The following is an 11,341-nucleotide window of genomic DNA, read 5'->3' on the forward strand; positions in this document are numbered from 1 at the left end:
TAAATATGAACGAGTTGACATTTATTGTTCTTGTAAATTTCCTGGACGACGACCGCATGGATTGTAAGGAGGGATCATTCTAAAAGTAAATGATATTACGCCAGAAACGATAAGAGAAATGTAGAGCACAAGTTTTGCACTAGAAACGAGACGCGATATTCAAGTATCTTGTGACATTACAGATAACACGATCATCTTTGGAATCTAGTTAATTCTACTGATAATCTAAATTACTATCACCACTGTGAAGTATTTGCCGGTAATTTTCCATTTAACCTCAAAGCTATAAGTATCTGAACACATCAGACGCTTTCTTCGTGCTTTAAGATTTATCAATTAAAGATAAAGACATGTGGTGCATCCATACCATCAGTATGTGGAATCTCTTTTCACATTCAATAAAGTCTAGTTTAAATCCATATTTTGAATAAAGCCTTATGGCTGCTATTTGTTCACTGGATGTAGTTAAATGAATCCTGTTATAGTTATTCTGTTTACAGAACTTGACGCAGTGATCCAGTAATTTACGACCTATTGATAAACCTCTAAACGATACATCAACCGCCATTCGCTTCAGTTCAGCTATTTCTACATCGTTATCAGAATCTAGTTTTCCACTGGAGACGTTTCTATATTTCGAATATTCCTCCAACCGTTCGTGTAAAGAATCCAATTTCGTAATGGCCACACAGCCGACAATTCTACCGTTTATTTCAGCTACGAAAAAGTTCGAGTCCGGTTCTGTCTGGTACAAACCAGCGATATTGTTGAAATCATCACAGTAATATGTAACTAAACAAAGAAATGATAAATTTGTAAATTGTTCTCACGCAAAGGAACGTAAGGTACGCTTGCTATTCCTAAAATAAGTGAACCAGTCATCGAATAGATAGATAACAATATGATGAAAACATACGCGTGTGTAGAAGTCCTTTTCAGCGCATATGGAAGCCCTTGTGTGGACGGAATTCGACAGATACTTGTAGTGTACATAGGAATTAATTCGTCGACATTGTCACTATTGTTCCCGTATGGACGTACCACCACATCCGTTTCAGAATACACTAATTCACTAAACAGATAGACGCACCGTATTTTTGGTTTTGAACGAGTGATTTAGAAACGAGTATATACAATCACCTGGATTAGCTTTCATCATCTCAAAATCCAGAACAGAGAGGTCGGAAATAGTTGGCAAACAGGTTTTGTACACATGCCACAAATAGCTGATTACATAAAAAAGCTATTTAATCTGCACCCAGAAAAAGTGATCAACCAGGACATAAAATAAATATGGTTGATTCCGATTGTGCAGTCTATGTACTTGTTGGTCTTGTCTAGCTGAAATTACTTCAGCTAATTACATGACATGAGACTGACTTGAATGATAATGATTTCTCAAAATGGTATTTTATCTACTAAGAGATAGAGACATGCGATGTGCATATACATGTAATACTGATAAACTGAATTCAGTTTTTACTGAGTCCAGTTTGAATCCGTATTTTGAATACAATCTTTGGGACGCTATTTGTTCACCAGTTGTCGTTAAATGAATGTTGTCATAGCTGTTTTGTTTACAGAACTCGACGCAGTGATCCAGTAATTTACGACCTATTGATAAACCTCTAAACGATACATCAACAACCATTCGCTTCAGTTCCGCTAATTTTTCATTGTTAACAACATCGGATTCTAGTTTTCCATCGGAGACGTTTCCTTTTCCTTGTATCGAATATTCCTCTAATTTTCCAGGCAAAGATTCCAAGTTTACGATGGCTGCGCAGCCGACAATTCTACCATTTATTCTAGCTACGAAAAAGTTCGAATCGGCCTCTGTTTGGTACAAATCAGCGATGTTCCGGAGGTCATCGTAACAGTATTTCATATAATAAAAGTAAATCATGGATTTATATAAAGTTCTCATGCACAGGAAAGCGAATGTGGCTCCTAATACTAAAATGAATGAACCCGTCAACGCGTAGGTTGATATTGATAGAATAAGTAAAATCACTCGAATATAAGTGTGTCTCAGTGCGTGCGGAAGCCCCTCGGTGAAAGCGATCTGGTAGTAACTTGTTTTGAAAATACGGATGATCTGTTCAACATTGTCGCCTTGTCGATAAGGTCGTATCATAATTTGCGAATCTGTAGACATGTTTAGCAGGGCTTATGTTAATTGGCTTTGGCACCAGCAAGCAGAAAACAGGTCCGTTCGAATCTAAAATGAACAGATTAAGGCCCGATGAAATTAATACCTTCATATCCAGGTAACGATGGTTTTCTCCTAGCGAGGAATTGATATCTCCATAAATTGGGAGAGTATTATTTTATAGATTGCAGATTGTGCGCTATATCTACGCACAACATTCATTAACAGAAGTTTATATGCTTATCAGGATCGAGTTATAGGAACAGTGTAGTAGTTGGCTTGCATATACATGATCACTGTTGGCAATATGGCAGTAAAATGATTTGGTATCATGCACCAGAGTTTGCTATGCTCGGAAAAAAGTTCAAAACATGCCATTTGACCAGTAAGTAGGTCATCAGTTGGCCATCTTGAATCGCACCTCCCGTTAATGGTTCAATTACAATTAGTATCACTGTTTCAGATTCAGAATGTCATCAGGAATTCATTACAGTGGTTTATTTTATGAAATCTCTACTAGAAGGTAGATTTTTAGCCTGGATTTTGTCTCGAGATTGTTTCGACCTTTGAACCAGACACCATATTGGATGGGTCAATCTAAAGTGATAGAATATTTGCTGAAACAATGTTTCATGACCCATTCAACTTGAGGAAGAAAATAAAACTTTCTTGTCAATTTCAACAATTGCATCAGACAATTTGGCTAGCATCAATAACCCCGGTGACAGTTGACAAACATTGGATTAGTTTTATGCACTGATTACCCTCACGTCGTTTCAGCAAATACTGAAGATAAATCATCACTTCAGATTTCCCAATCCAATATGGCGTCCTATTGAATGATCGTCACGATTCTGAGATAAAAACCGGGCCAAAAATCTACTTTCTAGTGAAAGTATATCATAATATAAAGCAGTGCATAGGATTCGGTGAGACTTTCTGAAGCTAGAACAGTGATTGATAATTCAGTAAATTGCCTCAATCACGAGAGGTGCGGATCTGCACTTTTACACACAGCGATTAAAAAACACATCGCACGAGTAAACGCACATTTTTGAAAGTTTGACGGTCTACCACAGTGTGTGCCTTTATCACTTCATCCTGTAAACTATATCACCAGTACTCAACGTTATAAATAATTACTTACTTCGTAAAATAAACGCTTAACCAAAAGGAAAATTGGCCCAAAGAATCGGCCTGTTATAAGTCGAAAATAGTGCCAGTATAAATGCGCGTGTGCTTCGCCCAATGGTAAGTGTATATAGGATAAGAGACATCTTCACCTGTCAAGGGATTCGAACCCACTACGCTAAAGCTGTTCGCCGAACTGGTGGAAGCGAGTTCGGAAGTGATACCAGACCCCTGGCAAGCGAGGATGGATAAGAGAAGAAGGGGACAGACACAGACAGGTAAACAGGCAGACAGTAAGTATATGACCGGGTATACGTTTGCGTGTCCACTCTACTCCAGTCAAAACAAAAAATTCAACGTATTTGCTCTATTGAAGAAAGGTAAAGGCTCTAACAAAACCAAACCTGCTCCTGAAGTTTATTCGTGTGTCCAATATTCTACCCTGCCGTGATGATTTGTTGTACAACAGACTGAATGGGGAAGGCAGACGTCCTGACTGAAAAATTATATCCAAAAAATTACCTACATTCATCAACGTCTGAACGATAGAAAACTATTTTATTTGTGCCGGACATACCAACAAGAAAAATAAAAGAGGGAATTGATAGAACAAGTTTATAACTGAGTGAAAGAGCTTGTAGTGCGCATATACCTATATAAAACAGGCAATATCCTATTAACTCAAGTTTGAATCCGCATTTCTTATGCAACCTTTGAGCTACTAACTGTTCGCTTGCGGTAGTTAAATGAATCAAGTTATAGTTGTTTTGTTTACAGAACTCCACACAATGATCCAGTAATGATCCAGTTTTCCACTGGAGACGTTTTTACGTATTGTGGAATATTCCTCCAATCTTTCGTGCAATGAATCCAAGTGCACAATAACCATTCTACCATTTATTTCAGCTACGAAAATGTTAGTGTCCGGTTCCGTTTGGAATACACCAGATATATCATTGAAATCGTTACAAAAGTATAATATATAGAAGCTATAATAGCTCATCTTGTAAATAGTCCTCAGGAACAAGAAAATAAGCGCAGTTGTCGATGCGAGAAGAAATGAACCGGTCGCAAGGTAAGTTACTAGCGCTAGTGCGAATAAGATCACTTGAGTTCAAGTTTGTTTCAGCGCGTGTGGTCCCTCAACAAAAGCGATTCTGTGGTAAAAACTGTCATTAAATATCTTTATTATTTGTTCAACGATGTCTCCCTTTCGTTAAGGGCGTATTGTAACTTCCGTTCCCGAAGACATCTTATCCGACCCGATATAAACCCAGTACCTCATAGCATGTAGTAAACCACTAAAAATCACCTTATCCCAGCACACGATTTCACGAAGAGAAAAAATCAGTTCTACGCAGTTACGTATATTCTACGCCTGGATTCAACGACTCATACAGAAGCCAAATCATCCAAGACATAGAGACATGTGATGCGTGTTTACGTATAAAAGAGGCAATAGTCTTTCACATTCAATAAACTCAAGTTCAAATCCATTTATTGCATAAAATCGTCGACCGACTACTTGTCCAGTTGTGGAGGTTAAATGAATCTTGTCGTAGTTGTTCTGTTTACAGAACTTGACGCAATGATCCAGTAATTTACGACCTATTGATAAACCTCGAAACGAAACATCAACCACCATTCGCTTCAGTTCAGCTATTTTTACATCGCTATCGTGGTTCCCACTGGAGACGTTTTTACGCATCGAATATTCCTCCAACCTTTCGTGCAAAGAATTCAAGTTCAAAATAGCCACATAACCGACAATTCTACCGTTTATTTCAGCGACGAAAAAGTTCGAATCCGGTTCTGTCTGATACACACCAGATATATCAAACAAATCACTAGAACAGTATAACACGAAGAACAAATAGATACCGAATGTGTATAATGTTCTTAGGAGTAAAAAGGCGAACGCGGATGTTAATCCGAGAAGAATTGAATCAGTCGCCGCGTAAGTTATCAGCGCTAGGGAAACTAAGATCACTCGAATATAGGTTTGTTTCAGTGCGTGTGGAAGCCCCTCGGTAAAAGCGATCTGGTTGTAACTTGTCTTGAAAATACGGATGATTTGCTCGACATCATCGCCTCTTCGATACGGACGTATCAAAACCTCTGTTCCTGAACACATCCAGACAGCGTGTAACCCTGCTAAGTCGATTACAATGGTTAAAGGTTATGCTTACACAGCAGCTGCTATGTTTTTATATCGAAGTCATCAATATGAACTAAGTGCAATGCACACTGAGTTATACGTATGATAAACAGGTGACCCTTATCATTCAATCACTGATGTCATTTTGTTCACTGATGAACAATATCAATATATGTCAAATGGAAGTTCGTTCCAGGGTGAATGAACCCCATTATGGGCTCATTATTGGCTGTAATATCATAAAGCTAGAAAGAATAAATGAGGTCCTGTGCGTATCTTGTTTCAGATAATGTTTGGAAGTTCTTCAGTAATGGCAATCCAGTTAAAACATTCATTTCAAAAATGTCACCTTCGACAAACTAAAACTTTTGAACATATTTTTCCACACTCGAGTCGTGAATGACAAACAATAACACGAAGACTATTAACCTTTTTCACGAGTGGTTTTATTTTACTGCTCAAAGTTTCACATCTAAATTATACTGAACCAAGAAATCTGTGGGACGAAACGTTTATTGAAAGTAAGCCTAGCCGGAACTTCGCAGGTTGCTAAGTCTTTAAAAACTTGGAGATAAGTTGAGATAAATTACTCGTGGCCTTGTCATTTCTTGGGACCGAGTTCTTGGGACCGAATACTTGTTTCTACTGTGTTTGGCTGTGGGCTTAAAACTCTCTTTCAACGTGGACTGTTTATCATGATACATACAGTCAATGAAGCATCATTAATAAATATGAAACGATCAATTACTACAAATCAAAAGAACATTGGATGAAATTGTAACTAAATAAGTTATCGCTGACGCGACTTTACTTTAGTACAGATTATCAGTCGCTTGAGGTTATTGAATAAATAAAGACATGTGATACACGTATACGTGGAATAGATGCATGAAAATATCACTTTCAATGAAGTCAACTTTGAATCCGTATCTAGTGTACAATCTTTGGGCAGCTATTTGTTCACCTGTTGTGGTCAAATGAATCCTGTTATAGTTATTCTGTTTACAGAACTTGACGCAGTGATCCAGTAATTTACGACCTATTGATAAACCTCGAAACGATACATCAACCGCCATTCGCTTCAGTTCCGCTATTTTTACATCGTTGTCGACATCAGAATCCAGTTTTCCAGTGGAGACGTTTCTATGTATTGAATATTCCTCGAATCTTTCGTGTAAAGAATCCTCGTTCACGATAGCCGCGCAGCCGACAATTCTACCGTTTATTTCAGCTACGAAAAAGTTTGATCTAGCGTAGGGTTGTTGATATACCCCGGCTATATCATGAAAGTCATCGCAACAGAATTTAGTGTAGATTACATAAGCGATACTCTTGTAACAGGTTCGAATAGCTATACCGATCAATATGGAGAATAATCCAAGAATATACGAACCGGTCGCCGCGTAAGTGACTAAAGCTAGAAAGAATAATATCACTTGTATATAGGTTTGTTTTAAAGCGTGTGGAAGTCCTTCAGTATGAGCGATTCTGTAGAAACTTTCATTAAATATCTTGATGATTTGTTCAACATTGTCGCCCTTTCGATAAGGGCGCACTAAAACTTCTGGTGTCGGAGACATTTTTACACTGTAAAATGGAAATAGACTGAGGTATTTATTCGTTGCGTAATAATAATTGACAAGAATCAACAGATGATAAACAAACGTTATTAAACACTAAGTAATTACCTCTGGTGGATGTAGTCCTACTGCATGCAAAGGCAATGTGAGCATTACGTCCCAAATCAGCAGACAAACGGTAAAAAACAAGGTTTAGGGTAAACAAAAATGATACCTTGTTTCTCCGCAGCGGCCGGGTCATTTTTGTAAAATATGATAAAATTTATAAACAGTTCATTTCTATAGCGGCCGGGTCTATTATGGTAAAATTGATCACGATTTAAAAAAACCTAATGTATAGGGTAGATAGGCGGCCGGCCGGGTCAACATTTAAGCTCAGCAGAGCGGAGAAACAAGGTATCAATTTTTTTTTGCCTTATCACTGACGAAACTTAAAAAATGCAGACAAGCACGTGATAGTTGTGTCTAAGTGTCATAACTTTATACAGTCGGTATAGATTAAGTACCCATATCTAATCAATAGGCAATATCGGCAAGATAGAAAGGGCAAGTGAGTTCAAGGATATAATGAAATCGTCAGAAATATGAGACTTTAATTATGATGATCCTCCATCTTTATTTGAGATTTAAATACATGTTATGTATGTACGCAAATGCGATATAAACTCTTACACGTACAATGAAGTCAAGTTTGAATCCGTATCTCGAATACAATCTTTGGGCAGCTATTTGTTCACTGGATGTAGTTAAATGAATCCTGTTATAGTTGTTCTTTTTACAGAACTCCACGCAATGATCCAGTAATTTACGACCTATTGATACACCTCGAAACGAAACATCAACAACCATTCGCTTCAGTTCCGCTACTTTTTCCACCTTCGCATAAGAATCTGCCTTACTACGGTACAACGAATTGTTTTCTAATTTCTTGTGCATAGATTCCTTATTAACAATAGCCAGACAGCCGACGATTCTATCATTTATTTCTGCTACAAAAAAGTTCGAATCCGGTTCAGTTTGGTACACACCAGATATATCATCAAGGTCACCAAAAAAACAAAGAATGTAGAAGACAAAGCCACCGAATTTGTAAATAGTTCTCAGAAACAGGAATACGAGCGCAGCTAATGAGCCTACAAGAAACGAACCAGTCAACGCGTAGGTTGATATTGATAGAATAAGTAAAATCACTCGAATATAAGTTTGTCTCAGCGCGTGTGGAAGCCCCTCGGTGAAAACTATCTGGTAGTAACTTTTTTTGAAAATACGGATGATCTGTTCAATATTGTCGCCTTGTCGATAAGGTCGTATTACAATTTGCGATTCCGCACACATTTCAACTCCTAAATAGAAAAATGTACAATGAACTAGGATTCTGATGACGTGAGACATTAGCGAACTCTTCGAACTTCGTCAAAGATATTCTGAAGACGTTTTTATGTACTTACCTGTGTTCAGTTAAAAAGTGGGTCCTTGTGTGACGTTATAAATCCCTAGTATTGATGATTTTTAAAGCTTTATCGTATTGTCAGATAATGGGAAGTTAGTAGTCAGTCGATAAAGATGGACTTTGATATGCTCAAAGTTCAGATGTCCAGAAACGACTGTTAGAATCATTCCATGGTTTCGTGATTTTTTTCACCCGGAGAGTAGTAACCTATTCTAACTTCAGCTATACATCAAAAATATCTTATATAAAATAAAAATATCTAATATTCTGAAACAAAGACGAATTGTTTTATTCGCTTATTACTATCAGGTGTTGCTTACGAACCGAAGATAAAATACTGACGGTAGAATACAAGACCGTCTCGGAACTGAAATAACAAGTCGTCAACAACGAAGATTTGTTCATAATCCTTTTAAGTTTATGTAAGGTTTAGGTACATGTCATGTATGTATACAAACAGCACGGATAATCTTCGGCTTTAACAAATAAAGTCAAGTTTGAATCCGTATCTTGTGTACAGTCTTTGGGCCGCGATCTGTTCACTTGTTGTAGACAAGTGAATCCTGTTATAGTTATTCTGTTTACAGAACTCGACGCAATGATCCAGTAATTTACGACCTATTGATAAACCTCTAAACGATACATCAACCGCCATTCGCTTCAGTTCCGCTATTTTTATATCAATATCAAGATCATCAGAATCGAGACTACGGTACAGAGTATAATGTTTGAATTTTCCACGCAAAGATCTTTCATTGACAATAGCCGCGCAGCCGACAATTCTACCGTTTATTTCAGCTACGAAAAAGTTCGAATCCGGTTCTGTCTGGTACAAACCAGCGATATCATTGAAATCATCGCAGTGACAGGAAATAAAGTAGATATAGTTGCTAAATTTGTATATAGTTCTCAGAAACAGGAACGCGAGTGCAGCTGTTAATCCTACAAGAAATGAACCCGTCAACGCGTAGGTTGATATTGATAGAATAAGTAAAATCACTCGAATATAAGTTTGTCTCAGTGCGTGCGGAAGCCCCTCGGTGAAAGCAATCTGGTAGAAACTTTTAGTAAACATTCGATATATTTGCTCATTATTGTCGCTACGTCGATAAGATCGCACGAAAACTTCCGATTCTGGAGACATCTTTAATTCTGCCAGGGAAGTGTATCACACTTCCCTGATTCTGCAAAAGACGAAAAGCGCACTACTGCAACACACGCATCTACCTGGTATCCACTAACGCCATTGGTTAGGTCTTCTTTTTTCACCCAGAAAGCTGCCGCGCGCTGATTCTTTGTAGCTGTCTCGGTATTACAAGCGGTATAGTGAACTACTTCCAGACTGAATTTACTCAAGCCGATAATTTAGAAAACATTTGTCCACCTACCTGTGTTAAATAGGTCTACGCGTAAATAATCATAGCACAATCCCACTGGACATTCGTTATCTGTCATTTGACCTTGTTTATGAGTTCAAAGATTTAACACTCAGTGCCCAAATAGGTAGGTTTATTACCAGCACTACTAGATTAACTTCTTTATTCTCATTTTTTAACGGATAATGACCAGTAACAGTGACCTTTTATCTAGTTTCCTAATTGTTATCTTGTGACGTTATTTGGCTTCTTTTTAGTGATTATTATGATTCTATCCGATACATGTATTTATTGCTGAACGGTTGTAAGACTAGATGCCGCTCTGAGCTTTCGGGTTCCACCTCGATCCCTGTCACTGACCTCTGCGGGCAATCGAATCAAAGTTCAAACGTCGTGCATTCTCTCCTATTCTAAAAGGTGGCGCACTATGTACAGCTCGAATTGGGACTTTTGAAAATACAAAACGATGCATTAAAATTATTGCGAAAAGCTTTTCCGAGTTCGTAGACGAATCGGTCGTGTTTGAGCTGTTCGATATTCGAACAACATTTTCAAACATTTTCCATCGTAATTCATCTGACCTTTGGCAATAATGTTCACTTTTGCAGGCGCGCCATGTCAAAGGACGCGTTCAGAATTTGCTGGTTGATTTTCCTGTTGTTTTATTAGTATCCGGCTTTTATTGTAGCAGAACGTGATATCGGCTACATAGACTCGTCGCCAATCTGAAATTAATGTCCACATATTCATCGGCGGTCGACTCCGAGATTATGGTATTATTTGATGGACGATTTTGGCGATGATTGCAACATCCTGTCGACTGGTGCCGTAACCCGTCCAACTTCGTGTGATCTACGGCGTCAATGTCCGGTATTGTGTATGTTATTCATCGACGTACATTTCCCGCTCAGTACTGGCGCTGGATTATAAATGCGAATATTTCGGAATAAACGCGATTTGTCCGTGATTTATGGCGCTTTGAAAAGCGATTATTCGCTTGCGCTGCGCCGCGAGATGAATTCCGTTTATGACAGAGAGACGACCATTTGTCGATTTACCATTTACAGACTAACTGTTTTAATCTTCTTCGGAAACGTATTTGCATATTGTTGAAAGATGTTTGCCAGAGAAAATGTAAAGTCGGCTCAAGCAGTGAATGATATTTTCTGATTAACCGAGTCGTTGTGATTTATTACAGGCAATACCGGTGTTTGTGCGCCGGATTTTTTTTGTGTGGCCGTGCACAGCCACTGATCAGTGACGTCTCCAGTACCATACATCTATTATATCCCTCACAATATTTCAACCAGACGTTAAAAATGAAATACACAACACTTCGCTCAAGTCTAATCTTTTGAGACCGTAAAAATGTGTCCGATTTCAGACTCGTTGGATGTTATGTATTTCATAAATAGTGTCACAAAAAATATTTAAAAAAAACAACCGAGTTGAACGGTTAACTCCGAGTTGAATGGTTAACTCCGAGTTGAACGG

The 11,341-nt window shown here is 38.1% G+C and overlaps 1 protein-coding gene across 2 annotated transcripts; it reads right to left on the reverse strand.

The window, feature by feature from the left end:
• Nucleotides 1-5,889: 5,889 nt before the first annotated feature.
• On the reverse strand, nucleotides 5,890-7,199 carry LOC141906040 (N-acetylaspartate synthetase-like). 2 transcript variants are annotated; one of them, XM_074795190.1, is made up of 2 exons: nucleotides 7,130-7,199; nucleotides 5,890-7,046 (listed from the first exon to the last, which is right to left on the reverse strand). In XM_074795190.1, exon 2 carries the CDS (start codon nucleotides 7,019-7,021, stop codon nucleotides 6,281-6,283), a length of 741 nt encoding a protein of 246 aa, XP_074651291.1. In that variant the 5' UTR covers nucleotides 7,022-7,046; nucleotides 7,130-7,199; the 3' UTR covers nucleotides 5,890-6,280. The 2 variants fall into 2 exon arrangements, with proteins under 2 accessions (XP_074651291.1, XP_074651289.1); XM_074795188.1 differs by having other exon boundaries at nucleotides 5,890-7,028; nucleotides 7,130-7,191.
• Nucleotides 7,200-11,341: the final 4,142 nt, after the last annotated feature.

This window comes from Tubulanus polymorphus, chromosome 5, assembly GCF_964204645.1.
Source record: "Tubulanus polymorphus chromosome 5, tnTubPoly1.2, whole genome shotgun sequence".
Lineage (NCBI taxonomy): Eukaryota > Metazoa > Nemertea > Palaeonemertea > Tubulaniformes > Tubulanidae > Tubulanus > Tubulanus polymorphus.

Bases quoted from the DNA above. Each gene is read 5' to 3' on its own strand.
- LOC141906040 (XM_074795190.1), bottom strand. From the start codon at position 7,021: ATGTCTCCGACACCAGAAGTTTTAGTGCGCCCTTATCGAAAGGGCGAC.